This window comes from Chamaea fasciata, unplaced genomic scaffold, assembly GCF_029207755.1.
Source record: "Chamaea fasciata isolate MVZ Bird 193981 ecotype frontalis unplaced genomic scaffold, bChaFas1.0.hap1 SCAF_4, whole genome shotgun sequence".
NCBI lineage: Eukaryota > Metazoa > Chordata > Aves > Passeriformes > Sylviidae > Chamaea > Chamaea fasciata.
The window spans coordinates 61,668,572-61,694,183 of NW_027094089.1; the positions used below are offsets into that span (position 1 = coordinate 61,668,572).

The window sequence follows — 25,612 nt, forward strand, 5'->3', positions numbered from 1 at the left end:
CTTCAGACTGCTTGGGCTGCTGTTAGAAAAACAGAATGACACTGCAGCAGAGCTTACTTATGGAGTGTGATGTGTACATCACTGTTAAGGTACAGTCACTTAGATAAAATTAAGTACTTGCAGTTAGCCCGAATGTAAATGAATTTGAGTTCTTGTACGGATGGATTTGTGTCAGCAGTTCTGTCTTCATGTAATTTAGTAATCTGTTATAATTTAACTAAAATAAAGTTAATCAAGACTTGAATGTTATTATAAACAGACTTAAATGAAGTGAACTTTGCATACACAAACAGCTGTACTGGTAGAGCTTTTCGCTTGATTATGTTGCATTTGAGTCCAGAAAGGGCCATGGTAAGGCTTCCCTTCCCAAATCTAGCTTTGGCTCTTTGCAGTGTTGAACTGCATCATGTGTGCTTAAATCAAGGTGCTGCTGTGTTTCAACCTGCTGGCTGAATAGTGATCAGGAAATAATCTTTTTGACACATTTTTGTCCGGTTCAGATTTGGTTTTGTTTGTTTCCTTTTTTTTTTCTTTTTTTTTGGCGTTTTTAAACTTCTCTAAGTTGAGAATTCCAAATATTTTTTTTAGAGCATGTTTTATGTAAACACTTATACCATATTCTTAGAAACTATTTTAAGGTGAATAGTTACTGACCAAGTTTTGTATTCCTGAAACAGAAACAACCACCTGAGGATTTGTTTAGGTAGATGTGGGTTGATTTAGATGTTGTTTTCATATGTGTCAAAAGAGAATGAATAAGAACATTGTGTGGTCTTCAGTTTCTTTTCTGCGTTATACTGTCCAAGTGAGATTTTCCCCAGTGTGACATCTGTGGCTGGCAAGGCAGATGAATCAACTGCTAGTGCCAAGATGAAGAGTTGGTTGGCTGTTAAAAATCCTGTTGTACTTAGAATTGCTGCCTTTGGCTCCTAGGGCACTGTGTCTTTATTTTTGCCAGCTCTGCTTGTCATCTTCATAAGTCAGAAAATAAGGTTTCCTGTGCATTTAATGTCTAGATTGGTGAGGTGCAAGATTATCTTTTGTTCGTTGGCAGGCAGCTATCGGAAAAAAAAATGCATCAGTGCTGAACCAAGTGCTAGATTTATATACTACTACAGTGTCTGGGTTTCTGCTATCCCAACAGTTATGACAAGGTTTCCTTCTCTTTTGCATGGGTGTTTTTGATCTCTGTGACCTGCCTGGAGGCAGACCTGTCATTCAGTAGATTTCCTGTTGTGGAAAAGTATACAAACTCCAAAGCTGCATTATGTTAACCAGTTGTACAGGAGTTACATGTCTGTTTTATCCTGGACTGTTCTGTGGAATCATTTCTAATGCTCTGTGGCAAAGGACAAAGTCTTCTAATGATATCTCATTAGAACATCAATCTTCAGGAGAGGGTTAAACAGGAGGGAATTAAGGAGCTTAGTTAGCTCTCTGCAGCTCTTGAGTAGGATGGCTTTGCTGTTGAAAGGGATTTAAAGATAAATTAATTTTCTTCTTTTTTTCCTACATTTTAATTATTGGAATGAAAAACTCCTTAAGGTTTTGGTGGTGTGCAATGAATATTTCAAGAGCATTTCACAGCTGGCACAGCCACAAAAGACATGCAAAAATTGTTTTTTCTTTAAAAGAGAAAATGGTATGATTTTTGATTGTTACAGTATTTTTCTGGGAAAAAAGTGTACTTATTCTACAAATACTTGGTTTCTAAATGAGTACAATTGTGTCAGCAGCCTAGCCATTTCAACCACAAATAGAGTTGCCAGTTTGAAAGAGGGGAAAAGACTAGGGTAATTACCGACTTTTGAACCATGTTTCAAGCTCGAGGCCAACATTATTGTGAAGGAGTTATCTGACAGATTCAGGGCATTGTGAAGTACATCTCCATGTGGCTTTCATATAACCATGTGGTCAGAGACCGTCTATTTTGTCAGCTCCCCATATAACTTAATTCAAAAGTGTGTCACAGTGTAAACACTGTACGTACGGTGCCTGATCGTCTCTCATTTTAGATTTAGTCTGCCAGATTTCAGGTTCCTCACAGAGCCAAAGTGAGGAACAGTATTCCTACCAGCTATATTGTTAAACTTCCCTTGTATTGCTGGAGCTTGCATTGCCACATCTGTTGATGTACTTTGTGAACCTGTTCAGTTGAAGGGAGGGAAAAAAAAACCCGTCCTGGTAACTTTTGGGGTAGGGAGAAGAGTAAGAGGGGAGATGCTTTGTGAATGTGCAATATCCTTTCGTCACAACATATTCTATAGGGAAAGCTTAATGGTTTTCATCCTTCTGCTGGTCATTAGACTAAATCAGACTGAGCTTTTGAATTGCCTTTTGTCCCTCTCTACTGAAGTTTTTGCTGCAAAGGGCTAAAATTGCAGTGTCTCCTGTGCGAAATGGAAAATTAGGATCCTTTAGGCTTGATAGATCACCACTGGCATACAGTAAAAGCCTTTAAAATCAATTTGGCATGAACTGGCACTTACGAGAAGACTGAACAGTACCTACTTAAAAAATAATAACAGCTTTGAATGGAACTAATGAAATTACTTTTCTGCTTGGGCTAAGATTTAGGGATATCTAATGACAATTATGTATAACGCTACTGTTGTCGCTTTCTGCATCACACTTGTCAGTTGGATTCTTAAGTGTAAGTTTTTGAACAATAGTTGCTAACATAATTCCTCTCAGAATGGATAAAAGCAAAGGCAGGGAGAATTCATAATTTTATCGGCATTTAACTGTCAAAACAGCTAGTTTAATAGATTTGTCCTTATGATTACTTGGAGGCTATGGCTTTTAAAGTTCTTACAAGCTGGTTCCATAGTCAAGCTGAATTTCCAACCTATGTTCTTCTAAGTATCAAGTTTCTACTTAAAACAGTTTTCTGGAGGTAATATTGCACAACATGTTGGGGCAACACTTTCCAGTGTTTGACCTGCCCTTATTGTGAAGAATTTTATCCTTCACCAACTGGGAGTTTGCCTTTCCGCACTGGTAACCATTGTGTGCCTTTTGTTCTTCTATTGTGCACCTCCAAGAAGGAGCTGACATAGACCTCTCCATAATCACTTCTTTGTCAGAAATGAGGTCTCGTCTCACATTAATCCCCTTCTTGAAGCTGATCAAGCTGTTTTTCCCCTGATATGTGTGCTCTGATTGCCTGATCATGTTGCTGGTGACACTTAGAGACTTGCTCCAGTTTAACAACATCTTCCTTCTTGCCAGACAAGGGGAACAGAAGGGGAAATAATATCAAACAGCCAGCTGGTTACAGTCATTCTTCTGTGTCCTTGCATGCGGTGTAGCCTTCATCAGCACGTGAGTGTGGGGCCGATGCATATTCAGCTTGTTCTCTAGAGCCCTCCCCTGCAATGCTGCTTTCTAGTGTGTTTCCACCATTGCTGTGCTGTTGTGAGGAGAAAGTTGTTCCTGATTTAGGTCAACCTCCCACCTTTTTTTGCTTTGGACCTGGTTTCCACAGTCTTTATTTGATGGCCACTGCTTCTCAGGACAGAAGCTATTGATATCTAGCTGCGTTTTCAATGGAGTCAAAAATGTTATAGCTCTTGCAGCCCATCTTGTGTTGGCTCCTTTTCAGGTTGGGCAGTCCCAGTTCAAACAGTTGTGTAACCTTCTTCGATCACTTTCCTTGCTTTTCAGTCAATCTTTTTTAATTTTCAACTTAGACTTTTGGGATAAGGAGACTAGAACTATATGCAGTTCACAGGATGCTGGTGAACCACCTTTTTTTGTTTTCTGGATGTTTTTTGTTTGTTTTCTTAATTTTTATTTCTTCTTCAGTAACTTTTCCAAGCTTTTCCTTTTGACTGCCATGAAATGCTGAACTGCTGGAAACACCTTTCACATTTGAGTTCTTGCTCATTAATGGTAATTGTAAGTTCAGGAACCATCATTTTATGTGGCTAGGGATGTCTGCTCCTAGTGTGGGTAAATTTTGTTTATGTACAGTTGTTTCATTGCCCATTTACTCCTGTAATGTCTCTTTGCAATTCTTTAGCTGTTGCTTTTACTGTCTTATGGACAAAATGTATTTCTATTTCCTTGCAGCCTTTGTATTTACTTTTTTTCTAATTCTTTTATGGAGCTAGTTCTCTTATTTGCCGCTTGCTGTCTTTTCCAGGCTGTGCTGCTGATCATATTAGTAAAACAGATTGCAGTGGAGACCCCTGTGAAACTCCACCAGTGAACTGTTTCTGGCATAGTGCTGGAGGTGGCTGAAAAGTGGATTAGAGCTTGCTGAAATTGTATTTAATCTTAACTGAACTCTAGTTAAATGAGGTTAGACTTAAAAATTATTTCCTGAGATTGTCTCTTTTAAGAAAGAAACCCTAGTGCTACCTACACAAACAAACGAAAACCTCCAAAAAAACCAAAAACTTGAAATATTACAGCCCTGTGAAATAACGCTATAAGCCTTTTTTGATTCCAATTTCGCTTGAAAGTATTGTGATTCTATTTTCAAGTTAGAGATTGTAATACTGTTTCCATAGGTTTGTATGAATCTTGACAGCATCAAGGTGGGCTGTTCGGGTTTCTTTTGTTTTGAGTGTTGAGTCTTATTTCAGCTGTTAGCAAGCCTACTTAGAAGATACACTTTCTAGTTTGATGAAGTCAGTTCAGGAAATGATTTCATCAAACTGGATGAAATGATTTTTGGTGAGTGTCCCTGAACTTTTTTATAATGATAATATTCTGTGTCTAATGAGAAATTGCAGAGTGTATTAGATGAGTGTAGTTGCTAATTGGGGATTGGCTAAGTTGCTCCCATCTTTTTTTTATGTTCTTCAGAACATTTGCTCTTTGTGAACAAATTAGCACTGATGATTAAATTACAGATTAAAGTTCTTTGAGAGGTGTTAGGTAAGCTTTGTGTCAGGGCTGCCTGTCTGGAAGTACTTTGTACTTCTTACATGATCTGAAGAGCTAACTAGCCTTTTTGGCTAGGTGAAAACAAAACAGGAAACTTGGGCTAATTTATGTTTTGGTTTAAGACTACTTCATTTGTTTGGGTTTTTGGATTTTTTTTTTTTTTGTCCCCCTTCCCCAGCAACATGGATGTTCTCTTTTTTCTGTTTGGTCTTTATTTCTTTGTCTTGAAGCTTTTTGATGTTTGTGTAAACAGTTGGTCAAAGCAGCTTACTTTTAAGGTGACCAGTCACTGTATTGACAAGAACAGACACAATAGAAAACTGCATTAGGAGGCAAGCCGCTGGGATTTGCAGTAAATATATTACAGAACACAAGTGCATTGCCAATACTGCTTGTTTAGCAGTTTGCAAGGGCAATGGTCTTATGGATTTTTGAATTAGAAGGGAAGGACTGATCTTTCTGTGTGCTGGAACATCTAGTTGATGGCTGAGGATAAAATTGATTTAGAGAACAAGATGCTGCCATCTCTATTTGTGCCATTTTAAAGGCTTCTATGGATTAGCAAGCAAAAACAAAAGATAGCTTTCATTTTGGAGAATGGGAGCAGGAATGGGTATGCTTGCTGAGCTGCATCTTGATAAGATACTAAATCTATGAGAACCTGCTTTTGTTAGCTCAAGAAAAAGAAAGGGCATCTGAAACTGGGTGGGTTTTATGAACTGTGAAAATCTGCCTATTTATGGATTTGTTTTTTAGGTGTTCTAAATGCCCTTGAAATGCCATGCTCCCTGCTTCAAGGCATGATGATCTCAACTTTTAAGTATAGAAATTTGATTTAAGATGGGGAGGAGGCATGAAAACTCTACACTTTCTTGGGAAAAATGACTTCCAGGAAGATCATTCTTTTGTACTTTTGCTCCAACAAAAGTTTCTATTTACAAAAAGGTTTTTGTTTCATTAAAAAAAAAGGTAAAACATATGTCTTTAAGGTATAAGGGTGTGAAGTCATTCTGAATTTCTATTGTAACTGGTTATAAGATTTCCAGCCATTACATTTCAGACAGTCAACTTGGCTAGCTGTCTGTGGCCTCAAATGGTGACTATAAATTGTCAGTTAAACAAATGCAAAATTTTCAACAGGAGTTTTAGGTTGGTTCAGGTTGTTCCTTCAAACTGAAATATGAACTCTAATACCATGTCACTAGCAGGGACCTAGTACCTCCCTGTGTCCTGCTAGCAGGATCAGCTGTCATTGCTGATAGGATGCTTGTTATGTCTGTTAGCAAAGACTTCGACAGTAGTGGCAACCCTCAAGCTCTTCAGGTAGCAGATTGCTTTTATGTCCTTGCTGTTGAAGTGCTTCTTCAGTTACAATTTCAGTTTATTCTGTTGTAACTTCAGCTCTTTACTATGCATTTTCTTCACCCTGAATAAACAGAGCGAATCATTCCCCTGCCTTCCAGAACCATGCTGCATACCTCTAAAGTAGAGTGCTCATTCTCTGAATGGTGATGCCCAGCTGAAGTACAGTACTCCAGGGGAGGAAATGCCGTGCTGAGTAGCGTAGAAGGTTTGCTTAGAATATGGCTTACTGTGGTGGCAGCCTTTTCTGCAGCAGCTGGCTATTGACTTATGTTCAACTTCTGATCCTCTGTAACTGAGGGATTCATTCCTAAGGCCCATTATTTCCTTTTCCTTTATGTTCCTGTCTAGGCATGCTATGGGCCTTTATCCCTGTCCTTTTTACTTTTCAGTCCTTTTTTCCATTCACTGTAAAGTGAGTTCTGAAGCTATTCTCCAGCATATTCTGTCTTTCTCAGCTTGAAACTCTTTGCAAATTGAGGATTAGAGTAAATGAAGAGATCTTTATGCTTGTTAATGGGAAATAGTTAAAAATACTGGACCTATCATGAATGCAGAACTTCTTAGTTTCAAGAAAAACCCAACTGATTTTATCCATACATGGTTTTAATAATAAAGCACTTTTGTCCTGTTCCCATGAAGTTTTTGCTGTGCTGCTCCTGTTGTTCCTAATAATGCTATGACTGTCAGATTCTTAGCAAAGATGTTAACATCATCTGCCTCTCTTATCTGTAATTACTTCACCTTTTTGGACTTTGCATAATTCTGATGTTTTCTGCTGAAAAATATTTCTGAGCTGTGGTTTTTTTATCTGTTTCACTTCAATTTTTGTGGATAAGAGGCTTCTTAATGCCTAAAGTTGAGTAATTAAGATGGAGTTCTTTCATTTGCTGTTTTGTTAGGCACTGTCCGCTCACAGTTTCCTGTCCATTTGACTTTTGAGGTTCTGCAAGGTGTCCACTAGCTGCTCAGTGTTCATGAATGTGTTTTTTGTATTTCATCAGATCTAGTCAATATGAATATATTTTACTTGGAACCCTCCCTCACATTTCTTTGCTTTTTCTAATGTCTTGGAGTGGCTACCTGGAATAGGGGTAGACAAGATTAAGAGAATAAAAGTGGATATTTATTAAAGGCCTTCAATATGTGGACACCTTTGGCAGTCAGAAGTCTCTGAGAGGGGCTACACCCAAGATGGACTATGGTTGTGAGTTTTTCAGAGAGATGTAAGTTTGGTCCATTTACATATCAGGGGTTAATTGTCCAGTTACAGCTTCAGGTAATGAAGTCATATGCCTCCAGTTTGCTCCCCATGCCCCCCAGCTCACTTTTGTTTATACTTTTCAGCGCCTGAGGCAGTAGGGTGTCCTTGAGTTTCAGGCCTAGAGGAATTGTTTTGTCTGACCAAAATATAAAGACGGGAGCTAACACTCTGTATGGAGTTTAGAGTTATACACTAAAGCAGTAAAGGATTTGGAAAATATAAAAACTGAAATCCTAAGGCATCAGTTTAAGCTGCAGTGTTGACCTTACATAACTAGTAATTTATAATAAATAATTTGTAATGATTCTAATATAGTTGAGATGCATGCAACAAAGCATGGGCTTTCTGGCCTTCTTGATGTCCTTTGACCCTATCTTCTCTTTTCTAAATGAGAGGATCAAACCTGGCTATTCCAATCTGTAAGCAGAAGCTTTACTTTAGTTATTTCTTACTACTGGCATATATGCTCTTGTGCTGTATATGTTTATGCTGCCTCGCTGGATTTAACTTTCACTTCATGTATGCTTTCCTCTTTGTGTGAAGTCAGTGAAGAATCTGGGATTTAGTCTCTTGGCACAATTCCATCCTTTTCGTTTTTCTCTCTCTGTTCCACCTCCATGTGTAGATCTATTAACTGTCATCCATGTCCTTAATGTCATTTCAAAAAGAAAATGTCGTCTCTCCATAATGCCATTTGATCTCCCTCGTCAGTAGCAGGTCCTATGAAGCTGACCTTACCAGTTGGGATGTGCTTTTCTGAAGTTTTACCTGGTTTTCATTTCCTTCGTTTCCCAGTCATTATAAATTGCAGTGATTTCAGTCTTAATCAAATTTGTTTGTATTTGGACTGTTTCAATGCACTCTTGTGCACATCTAGAATGCAATTTAGATGGTCTTTTTGCTATTGTTTCTTTTTTGTAAGCAACAGAATATATTTAAAAAAATAATAAAATTGTAAAGAATTAACTGTCGCGTTCCCAGAGTTTTGCTGAAAGGTTTGCGAACCTTTTCCCCCACACAGTGAAAATATCCATTATGTTCACCTTCTTTGCAAATCCTGTGAGGGGTAGTTCCGCTAGTTACTATCAAAGGAGTTGTCAGTCCCTCTTAACTTGTTATTCATTAGTGAGTCACCTGATGGCACCTGAGGCATTGATATGAATGTTTAAATCGTTTTTCTGACTTGATAGATTTTTGAAACTGAGCTGTGAATATACTAACTATTTTTAAATGGTGAAACTACATTTAAAGTAGAGTAGTACATGTGACTTAGTTGGCGTGCTTAATTTGGTAGTTACTTCTAAGGTCTGATTGTAGCATAGTGATTAGTTCCCCTCCAATAATTCAGACCCTTGTCTTAATATTTCTCTTTTGTTGGATGGCATGCTTATTGTTCTAGTAAATAAATTCTAGTCCTACTGCTGTTACAATGTTACTTGAATGTTGATAAGGACAGAACCCTGACTGGGAGCTTTGTTATTGACTTGCGTAGTGTAAATGTATGTGCTTGGTTTGTGGAACTTTCTGCTGTAATTTTTTAGAAACTGTTATTCCAGGTACTTCCCAAGCTTTGTAAGAGATTTGCCTTTCTACTGCCATCCCAATCAAGTGGCTCAGTGTGACAAGTATTGAAAAGATATTTGCAGTAATTCCAACATGGCTAATGGGAGTGAGGGCAGAATAGGAAGTAAATTTAAAATAACATCCTAAACTGAATGAACAGCCATTGGTGCTTTTTCCTGGTAGGTGTGTAGCAGTTACAGATATACTTTTTATGCTCTTTTATCTTTCTGTTCTCTTTGTCTCCTCGTTTCTGTGTGGTGCTGTTGCTCAGTTGTCTAGAGTGAATCAAGTTCTTAGTGACCTTAAAGATAATACTGCAGATACTGGATACTTTTGGAGACCATGCTGCTTACAGTGTACCATAACAACTTGTTAAAAGTGTGGTCGGATGAGAAGAGGGGAACTCATTGATAGCTTATGTTTCTCCCAAAAACCTCTGCTCCCATCTTTGTTCTCCTGATACTTCGGGTTGTCCTACTGGATGCCTCCTGTGAGTTTGTTTAGCTCCCTGATGTAGTGGTCTACTAAGCTGGCCCTTTCCCACTTTGTATTATAGTAATGTTTTCTGCCTGACTAGTTGTTGAGATGTTTGGCAGGTCTCTAGATGTCTGCAGTATGGTTCAAAGAAATTGTGTCCCTGGAGGCAAAGGTGGCAAAGACCTCTTCTGGATTGGAGTCAGCCTTTGATTCGCTCAGCATCTCTTGGAATCTAAATAAAAGTGGGAACTCTGTGTCCTGGAAAACAGCTTGAAAGTAAAACAAAGCTGTGTGCTCACTTAAGAGATTTAAATACTTCTGTATGTATTTAAGGTTAGCTTAGGCTTGGAAACTAAACAATGGAACTAAAATTTAGATAAACACACCTTCTGTAGTTGTGAGTGCTTAAGCAACATGGGCTGAAGTTTGATTAAAGGAGAAATGTGGTAACTGCCCTCTTTAGCCAAGTTTAAGAAGAGTCTTGACATAGTGAAGATATTCAAAAGGAGCACTTTGACATCTTGACAAGAGATTCTTTGTTGCCAGTTGGCTTTGTTTCAACAGGATTTACAGCTGTAAATGGGATGGGCAGTTGTGTACAGTGGTTCATTGACAGTTACACAGAGGCTCTCTATTACTATAAAGCATTGAAATTACACATCTGAAATATATCCAGTCACTTTACAATTGAATAGGATCCAAATCTGTAATAGATATTTGGCAAGTGTAGCTGTTGTCTTGTGCATCATATGTAGCTTATGTTGAAAATGATGTGACCTTTCTGTAATTTAAACAAACATCTAAGAGAATCCAGATAAAAGTAATTTAAGTACTGAATTAAAGTCCTCTAATTTCACTTTGGAAACTATGTAGCATTCTGTGGCTTTATAACTTTGAATTTTTTATTATTTTAATATTTCTGCTACTTCCTCCTTTCCCCACTCCCACTTCCAATATGGTGGTGTTTTGGTTTTTTCATTGCTAAAGATTTTTCATCCCAGTCATCTGGGATTTTAATATCATCTTGTGGGTGACTGATCTCACAATTAAAATGTGGGGCAGAAGGAAAACTGTATTTGTGTATTATATGTCATGCTAAACTGAAGTTTATGCCCAAAGTACAGAGATTATTTCTATTGCTGTAATGAATGCTACCCACTTCTTCTTGTCAGATTGAATATCAAGTGTCTGTTGAGAATAAACCTTCCCATTCCTTCCTATTGGTGAGAGTATTAGTGATGACAGTGTTTATAATTTAAAATACAGTTGGAAGGCCGGCTTCCGCAGTTTGTCACAGGTTGGTTAATGTGGCAGTAGAGGGGAGATGGATGTGGCTACTTGTGCAAGTCTATTACTCAGGAGGCCTGTAAATTTGGTTGGCTGCTGCAGTTCTTCCAGAATCATTGGATTTGAGAGCAATAGAAAGATAAGATATCCAATTACCCAAATGATTTGCAGGGTTAGCCAACGTTGTCATGGAAACGCAAGTTGGAACAAATTAAATTTTAAGCAATAAAATAATCTTAAAGCACGTCTGGGAACAAGAAAATTTGGCAGTGGCACTTACCTGAATTTAATCTTAGCTTGACATGCTGTTGTTTGACATTGATATACTATGGGGGCCTAAACTTTTAAATGGCATGTTGCCTTTATTTTTTTATCTTCTGCGGCCATTGCCAAACTGGAATGTAGCACATTAATTTTAAATAAAAGGGCATTCATAATATATGCATATCTCTGTGCTCAACCTGGATTCAATAACTCATGAATAGCAAAGTTCACAGAATGCTAGCCTTAGTCATTTGAAGCTTTTGAGTGTTTAAGTTTTGAGATTTAATTAAAACTCCAACATCCCCTCATCCCCTGAATTCTTAGCAACAGAGATTTGGTGGTGCTAGAGTTTTGCTATAGCAAGTACTAACAAAGCATGCAGAAGGCTAAGCACAGTGAAACATGTCTTCTTCTGTAATTACTCTCTGAATATGTGTAGTTTCTGTTGTTTTTGAAGATCTTGATCACAAAAAGAATAAAAGCTATGTCATTTAAGTGCACTGATTGTTTCAATGATACTGTTGGAAAAATTAAAACACTAAATAGATATTAAACTGTAATACAAGACTAACATATACAGTGTCTTATGGTATTTCACAAGTCTTTGGGTATTTGTATGAGTTCTGGATTGCAGTACATATTAAAAAAGAATGGTCAAGCCTGTCCCATAAAGAGGGCTTTTATTCACGTGCCTTATAGACAGATGGAGATGAAAACTGGGCTGAGGTCAAGCCATTTGCAGTATTCTCATAGGCTTAGATTTTCTTCTCATCCCCACCATAGATAATCTCTAATGATTCAGTAATGACCAAAAGTGCAGCATTGACCTATCCTCCCCAGTGGATTACTGTGTTTCATGTTGTAAGTGGCAGGAAGTCCATTTTGTCCTTTCATGAGGGGTTCAGTGTTGTACTTGGCTTTCTAAGTCTTGAAAGTGTAAGGAGAGGCAGAGTGCTTAAGAATTACCTTCTAAATCTTTTGTGAATGTGTTTTAACAGTATATTCCTTTCTCTGCAGTAAAGGTTGATTCTCTCATTCTTTTGCTTGAAGGGCATGAATTAGGACATACTTCTTTGGTATTATCAAAACTTTGCAGGTTTTTGCATACTTTTAATCATATTGTTCCTAAGCTGCGTTTTTCTGAATTTATTATAAATTTTATTTTCAAAATTGGATCAAAATGATAGCATAAATAAAAATTTAATAAATAAGAATATATAAAGCCATCCTTCAGAACTGGTGATAGAGTGCTTTCAGTGCTGATCTAACTCTGTGATACTGGAAGTTCAGTGCAGGAAAGAGTAACAACCTTCTGACATAAAATGGACATTTTTAGCTAACCATTGCTTTGTAAAATAAAGTCTGGACAGTTTTTGATGAGTCTCAGCAATAATAATGGAGCAGCTGTTGCAGCACAAGTGACTGCTAAAACTAATGTGTTGTAAGATTTAATTTTTGTCCTAAATCAGCATGGATGGTATAGCTGAAGTTACTACTGGGATATGTATTGGTAGACACTGTTTGGTGCAAACCCAAAATTGCTCCTGTTGAAACCTCTGAAGCTGAAAGGGGGTTAACTAGTTCTCTTCAGAGGAAGTCTGTTCTTCACTCAGAAGTTAAACTGCTGGTTCCCACAAGCTGGGGCTTCTTACATTAGAACTGAAATACACATGAATATTTGTTATGCTATGAAATAGGATTTGGATACTTGTATTATATTTCCTTTTAATTTCATTTAAAAAATCTGTAGTTTTAAGGGAATTGTGGTGATTTAGGTATGATACCTTATGTGGAGCTTTGGAAAGTACAGGCTATCAAAATGCAAAATTATCTGGAATAGACTATTAGAAAACAGGTCAGTACTTTTCTTACAATGCAGAAGGGAAAAAAATCATTATACAGACAAGTTTAAGTCTGTAGTAAAATGCCTTATTTAAATGAGTATTATATTTAGTAAGTAGTCTGGCTGCTTTATTCTTTGTCATTATGTTAAGAATTCACTTTAACAAGTGAGCAAGACAAACTTAAGTACAAACACTTGAGTTTGGTAATGGTTAGGTCAAAACATTTAAGTCCTTAACTAAATGGAACAGAGGCAAAAAAATTACACAGGAGAAAAAAATCCATCAGCTCAGTTTTACCAAATGCAGCTGAATTCCTTCATGTTAATTTTTAATGATACTTCAGAAGGGAGGGTGGCACTTCAGTGAGGGGTCTGACAAGCTAGTCATTTGCAAATAAATCAAAAGACAATCATTACAGCAGCATGAACCAGTGAATGGTGTAGTTTTGTTATTCTTTGATGGGCCTCACAGTCAAGTTCTCTATTAAAAATGAATGTATTCAAGAGGCTCTGCATTAAGAACACGAACAATTAAGGGCACTTCAGATGCTTTGCTAAGAGCTGCCGTAGAGCTCAGAGGACCTTCATGAGAGATGCGGGCTTCTGTAGCCTGCTTTACCAAGGAGCCACAGGTCCTGGGCAATTAGTCGTGTTTCTCTATGTTTGAGCAGCTTTCTGCAAAGTTTCCTTTGTTTGTTCATCCTTAGGACCTCTGTATATGTCTCAAGATTAGCAGTCAGGTAATAGTTATGTTATATTCTAAGGCCTCTAGAAACAGGAGATACCTACCTTTATTTTAAGACTTTCAAATTCATGAGCCCCAGGTCTGGGGGCTTACTCTAATGATACCAGTTACTGATGTCTAGTCTTGATTAACAAAACTGTCTGTGACTCTTTCAGAAAGGGGTTTTACTTTCCAGAATGACTGTGTATACACTTGCAGGTACATGTGCATGCATATTTAAGGGTAATTCACCTTAAAAAGCAAACATACATTGTCTATTGGACTGTTGCATTTACATTTGAAGCAACAAATGTCTCTTTTTCTTAATTGTGAAAACAACCACTTGCAACTCTTGATCAGCAAAATTACATGAATTGTGCCTTAAAACCTAACTTTCACGACTTGCTAGACAACAAAAATATTTTTAACATTGTTTGTGAATGAAAATATTTTTTACTTAATATTAGAGGGCAGCAAACAGGAGGTGCATGAAATTGCATAGTAGATAAATAATTTTAAATATTTTAAACACGTGTGTGAAAACTCTTAGACAAACTACCTATTAAATGCAAGCAGATTTTTTGTGATTAATAGAATAGGCATTTCAGTTTTCAGTGTAGATATCTCTTAACTGGCACTTGTAATAACACCAAGAAATCTCAAAATAAACTTATTTCATGGCAGGTACATTTATGTTTATCTAGCACTGTTGAATGAAGGTTGCTGTTCATATATGGTCATCAATGATGCCTAGCTTTGGTAAAGACTGACTAAGAAGGATACACTTTTTTTTTTCTGTTCTGACACTAAATCAGGTGTGATAGTACTGAGACAATAATTTTAACAGAAGATTGGTGAGGAAAGGGGAAAAGTTGATTATTTTAGAAAAAGAATAATTTTTAGAAAATAAATTAAAGAAAACATCTAGCAAACAATCCACTTTCATTGGAAGGCAGTTATAACCTGATGCACATGAGACTGCATTCTTTTATCTTTCAGCTTGATGTCATGGATGCTATATTATTACAGTGTAGCTCAGATATTTGGGACAGAAAAATCTGATAATATGGACAACTTGCATGTTTCACAGACTCTACTAAAAATAGGATTGGATTTTGTTTCCTTATAGCAATGATAAGAATGTTTACCTCAGAATAGGGAGACTTTTGTGTACACCATACAGGCCAAAGAACTTTTCAGTAGACACTGAGTGAGTTCCTTATTTTATTCTTTCTCTATCCCCTCTTGTCACCAGCTATGATTCATAGTTGCCTGAAAACAAAGTTTATCCCATTGGTCTAGGCAAATAAGGCCTTGAATCTTGAACATCTTAGCTAAACATCAGCCAAACAGATTGCTGTGCAACAGAGTACATGTACTCTTTCCATGATGTACCCTGCTTTCTGGAGAGACATAACTAGTTATGTGGAAAAATGCCCATTAGTACATGTGTTTGGTTTTTTTTTTTTCCCTTTAACAGAGAAATGCCAACAGATTTGGTAACAGTTAAGTGTGACAGCCAGCGGTAGTTAAGCTGGTAACTTGTAATTGCTGACTTTGCTTTTATGCATGTATTACCAGTACTAAACATGGAATTATAGATGTTTTATGGTTGTGGCACAGACAGAATGGAAAAGACCACTGTGGTACTCCATGAAATTACAGCTGTTTCAGTTGAATAGTTTACCACCTTATTGCAAGGAGTAAAGATTTCCTGTAAAGCAACTGTCACTTCATTGCCCTTAGTTAAGGGGAACCTTTTAATTCTAGGAAGAAACCATCCCAGAACTTCCTTGGAAGCTTCTGCAAAACTTTATAGAGTGGGTGTGTCAAATATCAGGCTTTGGTCAGGTGGAGTGCTTCTTGTCAAGAGAGAAAAAGTGTTTCACAGGTCTAGATGTCACCATGAATTTTCCCTGTGTCTGTCAGAGGTTGGGAAGGAGGTGTTAAAACTTGCTAATTATACTTAGATCCCAAATCACCTGTCTCCTGAGATGTAAAACTAGAGGGTGGGTTTTCTATCCCAGTTGTTACGTGACTGATGTATAAAGATCACCATATCACAGTGTCTTCTTAAAAAACCTCAAAATTATGGGAAGATTCAGGAAAAGGTTTGGCAGAGAGTTAGCAGTTTTAGTCTGATTTAAGTGAGTTTATCTTTGCTCAGCTTTAATGTGTGTCATTTCATAGAAGACCTTAATGATTCACAGTAGTGACCACTTGTTTCTTGTGTCTTGAAACATAAAAAACCCCAACTAACCAAGAAATATCTTTATGGGTTGATTGTACGACAGAGATTGACAGGAACTGTGTAGTGTCTTTTACATAAGCTGTGTTCTTGTCTGGTTGCTGATTTTGGTTTTGTGCAGTTGTGCTACAGTGATTGAAATAGCTGTTTTTAAGGAAGACTGAGGAAATTGTATAGGGACCTTGAGGGTTAATTATAATAGTGGTTCTGAATTATGGGCAGATTAATAGGTCTGAAAGGGTGTAAACACAGGTAGCACTGAGTAATGAGAGAAAAAGATCCCTTTACTGCACCAGGAATCCAGTGTTTAAGTTGACATCCCAAAATGGGAGATACAGAAGTACAAGATAAATAAAACTGTTGGAAAGCGGGACTCAGACTCTTTGTCTTTCTGTATTCTCTGTTGATCTCAGTGAAGGATTGTTCTGTTCTTTACTGGTTCCTAATTGTTCTACCTTGTTCTCCTGCTGCTCATGGTTTCACAAATTCGCTGTTATAGACTATCACGTTTTCTGATCTGATTTTTTTTCCACATTTGCATTAATTTAATTATCTTTCAATATGAGTTTTAGAAGTCTGTACTTTTTTGTCTCCGTTCTTCCTCACTTCTGTTTTAGTATTTCGTTTGTATTCCCGATGGTACATTTGTCGTTTTACCTTCTAATAGGCAGATAAAATTGATCATGAAAGAAGCATTTTTCTTCTGTGCCTGTTGCCTTCATGTTATGCTGCTTGATAATTTGAGTAATAATAAATCTACCTTTTAAAAGGCTTCATCTTGAAGTAAATGGATTTCAAAAGAGATCTGCTTATTAATAAACTATATACAAGGACCAGATTTGTGTCTAAATGTGTATACAGATTAGGTACTTTAGACATGGCAGATGTCCTAGAATAGCTAACAAAATCTCTTTCTTTGTCTGGGCTTAATATATTAAGTATTTTTAGTTGTAGTAGTATGAAAAATGGGTAAATTTTTGTTACTTGCTTCACTGTCTGAACATAATACGATCCTGTATATTAGTTAATGTATGTCAAACCCCCTAAAATGGAGTTTTTCATCAAAATACTTTTCCTCTGTAGACAGAAATCGCGAAGAGATTGAATACAATTTGTGCACAAGTCATCCCATTTTTGTCTCAGGAAGTAAGTAAAACTGTTCAGCTGTTAAAGTGCACTTATGTTGTTTTTCTGTTTGCAAATTAGCTAGTTTTAAGATGTTAATTTTGTCACAATGCACAAGTGTAAGGAACATCTGTTGTAGCTGAAGTGTGCAAACCCCCTGCTAATTGATCTAACAAATCTGAGTTCAAACTAGTGACAATGGCTCAGCCTCATTCTTTGCCTGAGGCGAGTGGGAGTCTGTAAAATAATAGTGATACAAGAAAATGCTTTCATTTCTAATCATGGTGATTGTTTATTAGATATTCCGTTGTAAAATGTGCATCTAGTGAAATAAGCATGCTTATATTCTCTACATAATTTATATCAAAGGTGAAGTTTTTAGCTCATATACAAAACACTATTTAGGTTTGTAAACCTACATTTGGTCAGAATAACTGAGTTAAGCATGTTGTGGGCAGCTGGTGTTATGTTTTGAAACTTGGTATTTTCAAACACTAAATTTATACAAGGAGTATTTTTAATTCTTGATTTCAGTGGTCACTTTTCCCTGTTTGGATTTGCTATGTGGGCATAGAGTCTATAAATGTTAAAATTGAAACTAATGTGAAGTTGACATTATTATCCTGTCAGCTCAATTAAAAATGATAATTCATTTGCCAGAATACCAATAATGAAGGGATGTAGGGTAAGAGATAAGCTGGCTGCCTTCAGGTCTCTTCTTTCCTTTTGAACAGCTGAAAAATAGGGCATTGTTACCTTTTATCTGCATGAGATGTCTTGTAATGGGTAGTGTGGGCTTCTGCAGTCAAACTGGTTATTCAAGTATTTATGATCCTGGTTTGATATGGTGTGCTACTACGTTAACAAAGATTCCTCCTTTTACCCCGTCTTCTTTCAACAGCATCAGCAACAAGTGGCCCAAGCTGTAGAACGTGCCAAACAAGTGACCATGGCTGAATTGAATGCCATCATCGGGGTACGTGGCCTTCCAGGTCTACCTCCTACAGTGTGTATAACTTGCTTTCATATCTTTCTGCTTTGCTATTTTTTTAAATAAATGTAATGTTTTGATATCTAACACTGTTTTTATGCCCAGTGTTGCTGAAGTGTTTTTGGTTCACACAGATTTTAGCAGACAAAGGTAATAGTTCACTTTGTCAGAGCATAATTTTGTCCAGTAGTGCTGCATGTAACAAAACTTTTTCTCCAAGAAATAGAGTTTTAGGAGAGTTGCTTATTTATTTATGGGTATTGTATGTCAGTTGAGCTAGTTACTTTTTCCTGATGCTTTTTGTGACACTTGAGTTCTTGGAGCTTATACAGCTATTCATTCTTCTTTCTTTCCCTTTCTTGTGAATCTTTCATGAATTTTAAATTAGCAAGCTACTGAATAGAAACTTCACTTGCTTTTGAAGTAGTATTAATTGTCTGACACAGTGTTCTAATAGCCTTTCACCAAGGATGTGCTTTTAAATATGCTAAAAAAGTTAATACTACTTGCTTGTGACTGGTTGTCAATCACAAGTCATTTGCTTTGTATTAATGAACTTTTTGAACCATACATTCCTTCCACTGTATGCGTTCATTTCCCCTGCCACTAAGTCTGGAATATTTCTCATGGTTTCTGCCCTTCTGACTAAGTGAAAGAAGTTGCCGAAACAAGAACCTGTCCTTTCTGATTTTATTCATATGTGAGCGCCTTGAGCGGATTCAAATTACTCATTTATCAATTTATGTTAATTGCTTGTGAGAAGATGCCCTGCTGGTCTTTATAGTTCCCTCAGACACTTTGTAATGATAATTAGACATGCTGCTGTACGGATTAACAGTGCCATAGTCCAATGACGTCTACAGACAATGAAACCAGTTAATCCATCTGTGCTTAAAATTACATCCCAACTGGAGATGGAAAAAAAAAAAATTAGGAGTGAGGGAGGATTAAAAGAATGAGCCTCAGCTTGAAAATGCTCCTTTCATCAGTTTCTCAATTGCAAATCTGCAGTTGGTTTGCCTGTGGTAAGCTATTGGCAGTCAATTAGGTGAAATAAACTGGGAGGGTGACCTTCATTTCCTTTTAATAGCTTTTCCTCCCTGAAATGGGGAACTTCAGTGGATTTTCAGCTTAAATTTTATTCAAGCTGCTTTATTACACTTGACAGATTAGCTTTGCATAAACATACCCCCCTTCAAATCTATGCTGTTTTTCCTTCGAATCAAATTTTGATTGTTACTTAGTTGATTTGCTAATCACATCTTAGAAACCCACACAATTACATCTGTATTTGTCAGAGTCTCCTCTATGCTTTGCTTGTGTAATGAATTAGTTTATAAATACCTGATTTGATCTTTGAAATACACCACATGTACATTTGTGGTATTTGATTAGCAAAGATTAGAGAACTGTACTTGCATTTTTTAAAACAAATTGCATCTTAAGGATAAAAATGGTATGAAAAAACCCTTCATTATGAACTAGTTTTAACGAAGAGTTTATGCAATAAAAGGAAATGTGTTAAAACATATTTTAGAAGATTCTTACTTGCCTAAAAATAGTGCTACTTAGACAAACCAAATTTTGCTATCTCAGGCATATCATCTGCTTCTTTTTAAAGTCCGGACAGTACAGTCTTAAAAACTAGAGTATCTGCAAGTACCACTTGCAGTTAAGAACTTAAGGATTTTGGGGGGAGCAGGGAGGGAAGCTCTTTGGAAGCATGAATAGTAGGCTCTACTGTTCTTGTTTTATAATTACCTAAGATTTACCTGAAGAAATACTTTCATGTGTCCCATGAAAGACTTCTGAATGTTCCATACAAATCCAAAACTGTGAATGAGAAAATTAACATGCTGGGCACAAAATTTGTTTGACCACGTAGATGCATACATTTACATAATGCCAAAATTAGATGTATGTCCCAGTGATCTTTTACAGGCCTATTAATCAATAGTTACCTTGTGCCGCACAGTAAGTTTCATGCTCTGACATATGCTTGGTTTTGTTTGAAAGGGATGGTGTATGTCCTGGAAAATCTCAATAGCATAAACTCAGGCTGACAATTCAGTGGACCTTTGCTCCCCCTCACTGGGCACTCAGGGTGTCAAGCCCTTTCCCCAGAGGGGAGGACACGTCAGAAACTTGTCTGTTCCTACAAGCGGCAGCTGCACTGAGGGTGAGCACAGGCACAGTTTGATAGCAGCTGTCAGTATTGTTCAGGGGCCCGACTTAGTATAAAAAACTATGGAAGGGCCATGCTGCTAAAGTGCAATGTCTTTTAAGATAAGAAAAGATATAGTAATTTAATGGTTTAGACACCTGGTATGGGCATGAAAGATCATCAAACTTCTTTTCAGGGTGCAAATAGGATGGACCAATCTGTAGTCCAACAGTAGAAGATGCAATCAATGGGCTTCTGGTGTCACACTACCTAAAATACTTGCATATGATAATTCTTGAGGGTAGGAGAGAAATTTCATTTTCCTATCTGGTACTGGCTTGCCTGGTTTCTCTTGACTAAATAAAATTCGTATTTTTGCCAAGATTTGCCTTTTTTCACTGTCTTCCTTTCTGTCCTTAAGGGCCATGCCTTCCTGGCACCAGATGACTCAAGAGTTTCCCAATTGGCTTCCTTCAATTAGACAAATTCCTGTTTCTCCAGCGTGGTGTGTGAATTCTGGAAGGGAATAAAGACTTTTTAATTACTGGGAATAATGCTTTGCAATACAAAATTATTTTGAACTATATTTATTTTATACTTTTTATTTCCAGTTAAAAAGAAGGAGGCCTATTAGGAGACAAACCATGAGGATAGGGACTTATGGTCTCACAGGACTGGGATTTTTCAGAGAATTTGCCTACAAAATCAAAACCCGAGCTTTGGAATAAGTGTATATTAAGCATGTGCAAAACAGAATGAATAAATTGACACATTTTTTTAAGAAAGTAATATGGTTGGACTCAGTGAGCTTTCAAGCAGTGCTAATCCTCTGTGTTCATTAAAAATTCTTACTTCAGGAAAAAGCCTTGGATGATGTTTGGCTGTCAGCAGTGATACTCCTGGCCTTACACTTATCCTACATGTTCATGAAGGTTTTTACTTTCAGCCATGGGGTAGCAGTATGGCTAAACAATTTCCTTTAAATTTTTTTAAAATAGCACCATTTAATATTTATTAGAATAGAATGAATTAGCAATTTTGCTAGATAAATAATGAGCAAAGCAGAAACCCTAACTGAAAGGATAAGTGCCCCCATTAACTCGTTGGCATTCCTGCAGGCAGTGTCCACTTCTGCGGTTAAAGAAGAATCTAGACCATGGTATGAAAGAATTAGGTAGACTACTATGGTTTAACTTGAAGGGTTGTTTAGGCTTCTTTTTTGGTGGTTTTTTGGGGGGTTTTTGTGTTTTGTTTCATTGTTTGCTTGGTTTTTTGTGGGGTTGTTTTCGTGAGATATGTCTAGAAAATAAAAGGTTTGTGTTAGGGAGTATAAGGGGCAGTTAAATTGGTATGTGTAGGTGTGAACAATGCAAGATTACATTTACTTTCTAATCAATAAACTAGTTTTGTGAGTAGAATATGCATATAGCTGAGAAATACAAGCAGCAAACTGGAAACTTTCTTCAGCAATGTTTCAGCACTTCATTTTTGATGCATGATTTCGGCATACCACTGAGAAGCCAGGTCTGTCTTACTTTTCCTGTTGAGGTGGGTTGCAAATGTTTTAGTGAAATATATATCTTTTGGACTGACAGTGCTCCTGAGGCAGATTGAGTTGTTGGCCTCTGAGAGGCCTCTCCACTGTTGCATGAGGTGATTGGCTAAAGGATTAGCAAGATGTGGGATTATTTTTTCTCTCTTGGCTGTGGTTGCCAGCTATCTCTGGGATTGTAGTGTGTGAAGCTTAAGAGGATGAGGTTAACCTCTTGAGGGTTTACTCTTACGAGTGTGTAGTTAATCCTTAGAAAGCCTATAAATATCTAGGCTGTATGTTTCATTATAAAATAGAAATACAGACTAGAGCAGAAATGAATGCAGAATTTAGTGCAAGGGAAGAACTAAGCAGCTGTAGCATTACTTTAGATCCTTCTCAGCCATGATCTGCATTATATGCTGAGGGAGGGGAAATTGCCTAGTTCTTTTAAATTAAATAAAATGAGATCTAGCGAGCACAAGGCACTCTTCTCACTTTTAACATAAACTCCCAGTAACCCCAGGTCTAAATTGCTGAACTCTGGGAATAGGAGCTCTGTTGTGTAGCAACATCCTGGGATATTCTTCATATTTTAGAACACACAGAAATCTTGGTTTTATCGTAGGATTCATGGTAGCTACTTTTAGAATAAAAAGTCTCCCGTCTTAATTTACCAATTTAAAGTAGATAGCAAGGGAGGAAGGTATTTGTCAGCATGATAGTCAGTATTCTCAAAATACCAGTCCCCAAACAGTGGTCAGAATGTTACTGTTAGTGCCACTAAGCTTGGAGGAAAAATAAGGAAGTGGTATTGATGTGTATTGGTGATTTGACCTACTCAAAAGAGAAAATCTGGGAGAAGGTGTGCAAAATATGAAAGAGTGGTGTTAACCAAACTTGATTTAATCTTGACACCCCACCCCCACGCATCCACTCTCTGTGAACTGATGGGAAATGAAGAATCTTGGAGCAGCAATATAGAGGAAGATAGTATGTAAATAAGACAATTTTCTGCAGAAGAAGGTATTCTCAGTCATTCTGGAGAGGGCAAAATTGCGTCCGAAAGTCAAATGAAATTGAATTGCAGGCCAGATCTGCCTTGCTGTGCAAAGCTTCATGTGGGGTGGATGGAAAAAAGCTTAACCTTGTATCTTGCCCAAAAAGAAAAGCAAAAGGACTTCAGGTGGCTCTCATCAAGAACAAGTATCTAAACTACAAGTCAAAGGTGAGACCAAGTATGCAGTTACAAATTTGTGAAGCCTAAGAGCTTTCAGGAAGGGAGTGAAAGTATGACAGTTGAACAAAAATATTGTTAGCTAGTGCTAAAACCTGAAGATAAGCAGCTGAACTGTGAATGCAGAGTGAAGGTAGATTCTTATGAGATAGCCTGTGAGGTACCAAATGTGAGTTGATACCTCTTACTAGATTCCTTTTTACTGAGGATGTTGGGTGTACAGCATGTACACTTAAAATGCTGTAGATCTCAGCAGATGTTTGCAGCAGAGGTGAATGGTAAGTTTGGAAAAATGTGTGTGTGATACCAGTGAACAAAAGAAATTCTAACTGGAACATGTGGTTTCAGGAGGGGTCAGATAGAAGGATTTGATATTTTAGAGTTGATTGATTTGGTTTGGACTGGTTTAGAAAGAGTGATTTAGGTGGAACATTAGGGACTGAAGTTGGATACAAATGCTGGAAGAGTGCAGTTGAAAGCAAGAATTTGCAGAATGTGGTTGGAGCAGTATGTGTGTGTGTTCATATATGTAATTGGCACAGAGAGTAAGTAATTTATCCTAGAAGAAAGTATTACTGCCTCTAGGAAGTGATTCAACTCACTTCTCGATTCAAGTGCATGGGTAGAATAGCTTACCTTGTTTGAAGATAGTGATAAAGTGAATAATAGTCATAAAAAAAAGTTAGGTAAAAGGAGACAAAATGAAGAGATGTACATATTTTTTTCCCTTACAAATGTCTGCTTTGCTTTAATACATAGTGAGATTTGTGGGGGAATTGCAGTAGATGAAGAGTCAGTAGGGTGAGATAAAATGCAATGTAACCTTCAGCGCTTAGAAACTACTGGAAAGTAGTCGGAAATATGGTATATGGAGTATTTCCATATGATATGGAAATACGTTTGGAGGAGGAAGGAGTTGCATGGGAGAGGTGAATTGGTTGATGCAGACAAAAGAAAAATTCCAGTTGGACTGCATATGAGGAGAAATGAAATGTAAAGAAGTTAGTTGAGTAAGGGCAAAGGATGGTTATGTTCATGGACTTGTCCCATCCCAGCTTGAGTAGGAGTAGAGAAAGTTGTTGGGAGTTAGCATGTTGAATGATACAGAGTTGCAGGTTGGCCTACTTTACAATAGAAGTGCTGCAAAGAATGAACCATACAGATTTTGAGAAGGAAATGCTGATAAGCTGAGGTGACCAATTGCCACTGTGCGGATGGGAGTGATGTGGACTGTCCAGGCAAAATACACCTCTAAGTGGGTGCCAGTGTCAGCAGTGGAGCCACGGAGAGTAGGAAGGTGCAGAGGAAGATGCAGGTGGAAGAAGATACAGGGGGACACAAGTACTATTGTTCTGGGGTGACTTTATAATATTTGTACCCCATTCATCAGTTTAGCCCTAGAGGGACCCCATTTGGAGGTTTCCTCCCAAAATTTGCCCTAAACCAGGACAACTGTAAATATAAACATTTGAAATGTACAAGAAAGCAGCAACCTGCTTGCTGTGTTTTTCATGGATGAAGAGCAAGACAGGCTTGAGATAAGGACTGTGGGAGGACAAACAAGAAGCTTGCCTTCCTTACTTGTGCATAGAGAGAGACTAGCATAGGCAGTTAGGATAACTTCAGGAAATAGTAAAGGTGTGACAAAGACACAGTTTTCACAGTATTTTGCTGTAACTCTTCAATATGCTTAAGAGTTTGTTTCAATTGCAGAATTTGTTATCGAGTAACTGCATTATTTTTGAATTTTTCAGAGTACTTGATGAACTATCAAGATTGCTGTCTTGTATAATAGTTAATTGCCTGAACTTAATAACTCAACTGCCTGAAACAGTAATTTAGTACTATTTAGAAAGGTGCTGTCTAACTGACTCTTTAAATTGAGTACTTACAAGCAGCAGTAGAGAGGAAGTAAAAGCGAGAATTAGCAAAAGTGCTTAAATGCATGTTCAGAAATAATTATTGTTTGGTGGGTCTAAGTCATTATGGAATGTAGAGAAAATGCATAAGATTCTGATCCTGGCTTGGAACACTAAATAAAGATTGGTGTAATGCTTATGACTGTTATATTTATCATTTTTTGATGTCTCTGAAATGTTTTTTTGTGGTTAGTAGTAGCTGGGACGAAAGGATAGTGAGTATAATTTCAAATCCTCTATTTGAGTTCTGGATTTTAATTTACCAAAAAGCCTTGCTACTTAATAATTTGTCATGTTCAGCAAGAGTTAAATTTCTGGAGACTAAAAGAGCCTGGAAAGAAAATAAATACTTTTTTAAGATAATCATACGTCAGTAATAAAACCCTCTAGAGTAATATCTGTAAGTCATTTCCAAATTGGTGCATGCTTGTACTAGTTGTTTTTGGCAGCTGTGCTGTAGGACCGTGCTTTTGAAGTGTTGTTGGATGGTGGTGGTATGCTAACAGTAGCTAAAAAGGCAAATACATAGATTTGAGGTTAGAAGGTGAGTAATAGCAGGAATTTATGGTTACTGCAGAAATGAAATGTGCTGGCAGTTTCTGCAGAGCAGAAGCAGTGTGTGCTGACAGCTTCATTCTAGGGACTTCAGGCTTGCATCTGAGTCTTCAGAGAAGGCAGCACGTACTTGTCTAAAATTGAAGAAAAGCTTGTTCTTGA

The 25,612-nt window shown here is 37.3% G+C and overlaps 1 protein-coding gene across 4 annotated transcripts in view; it reads left to right on the forward strand.

Moving 5' to 3' along the window:
* The window catches only part of TLE1 (TLE family member 1, transcriptional corepressor), a 75,981-nt gene that overhangs the window by 6,154 nt on the left and 44,215 nt on the right, over positions 1-25,612 (forward strand). For 2 of the 4 annotated variants that reach the window (XM_066181774.1, XM_066181776.1), the window contains exons 5-6: positions 17,012-17,074; positions 17,955-18,059. In XM_066181774.1, coding sequence (XP_066037871.1) covers positions 17,012-17,074; positions 17,955-18,059 — 168 coding nt within the window. The remainder of the gene's footprint in view (positions 1-17,011; positions 17,075-17,954; positions 18,060-25,612) is intronic. The other 2 variants (XM_066181775.1, XM_066181777.1) reach the window with 1 other exon arrangement.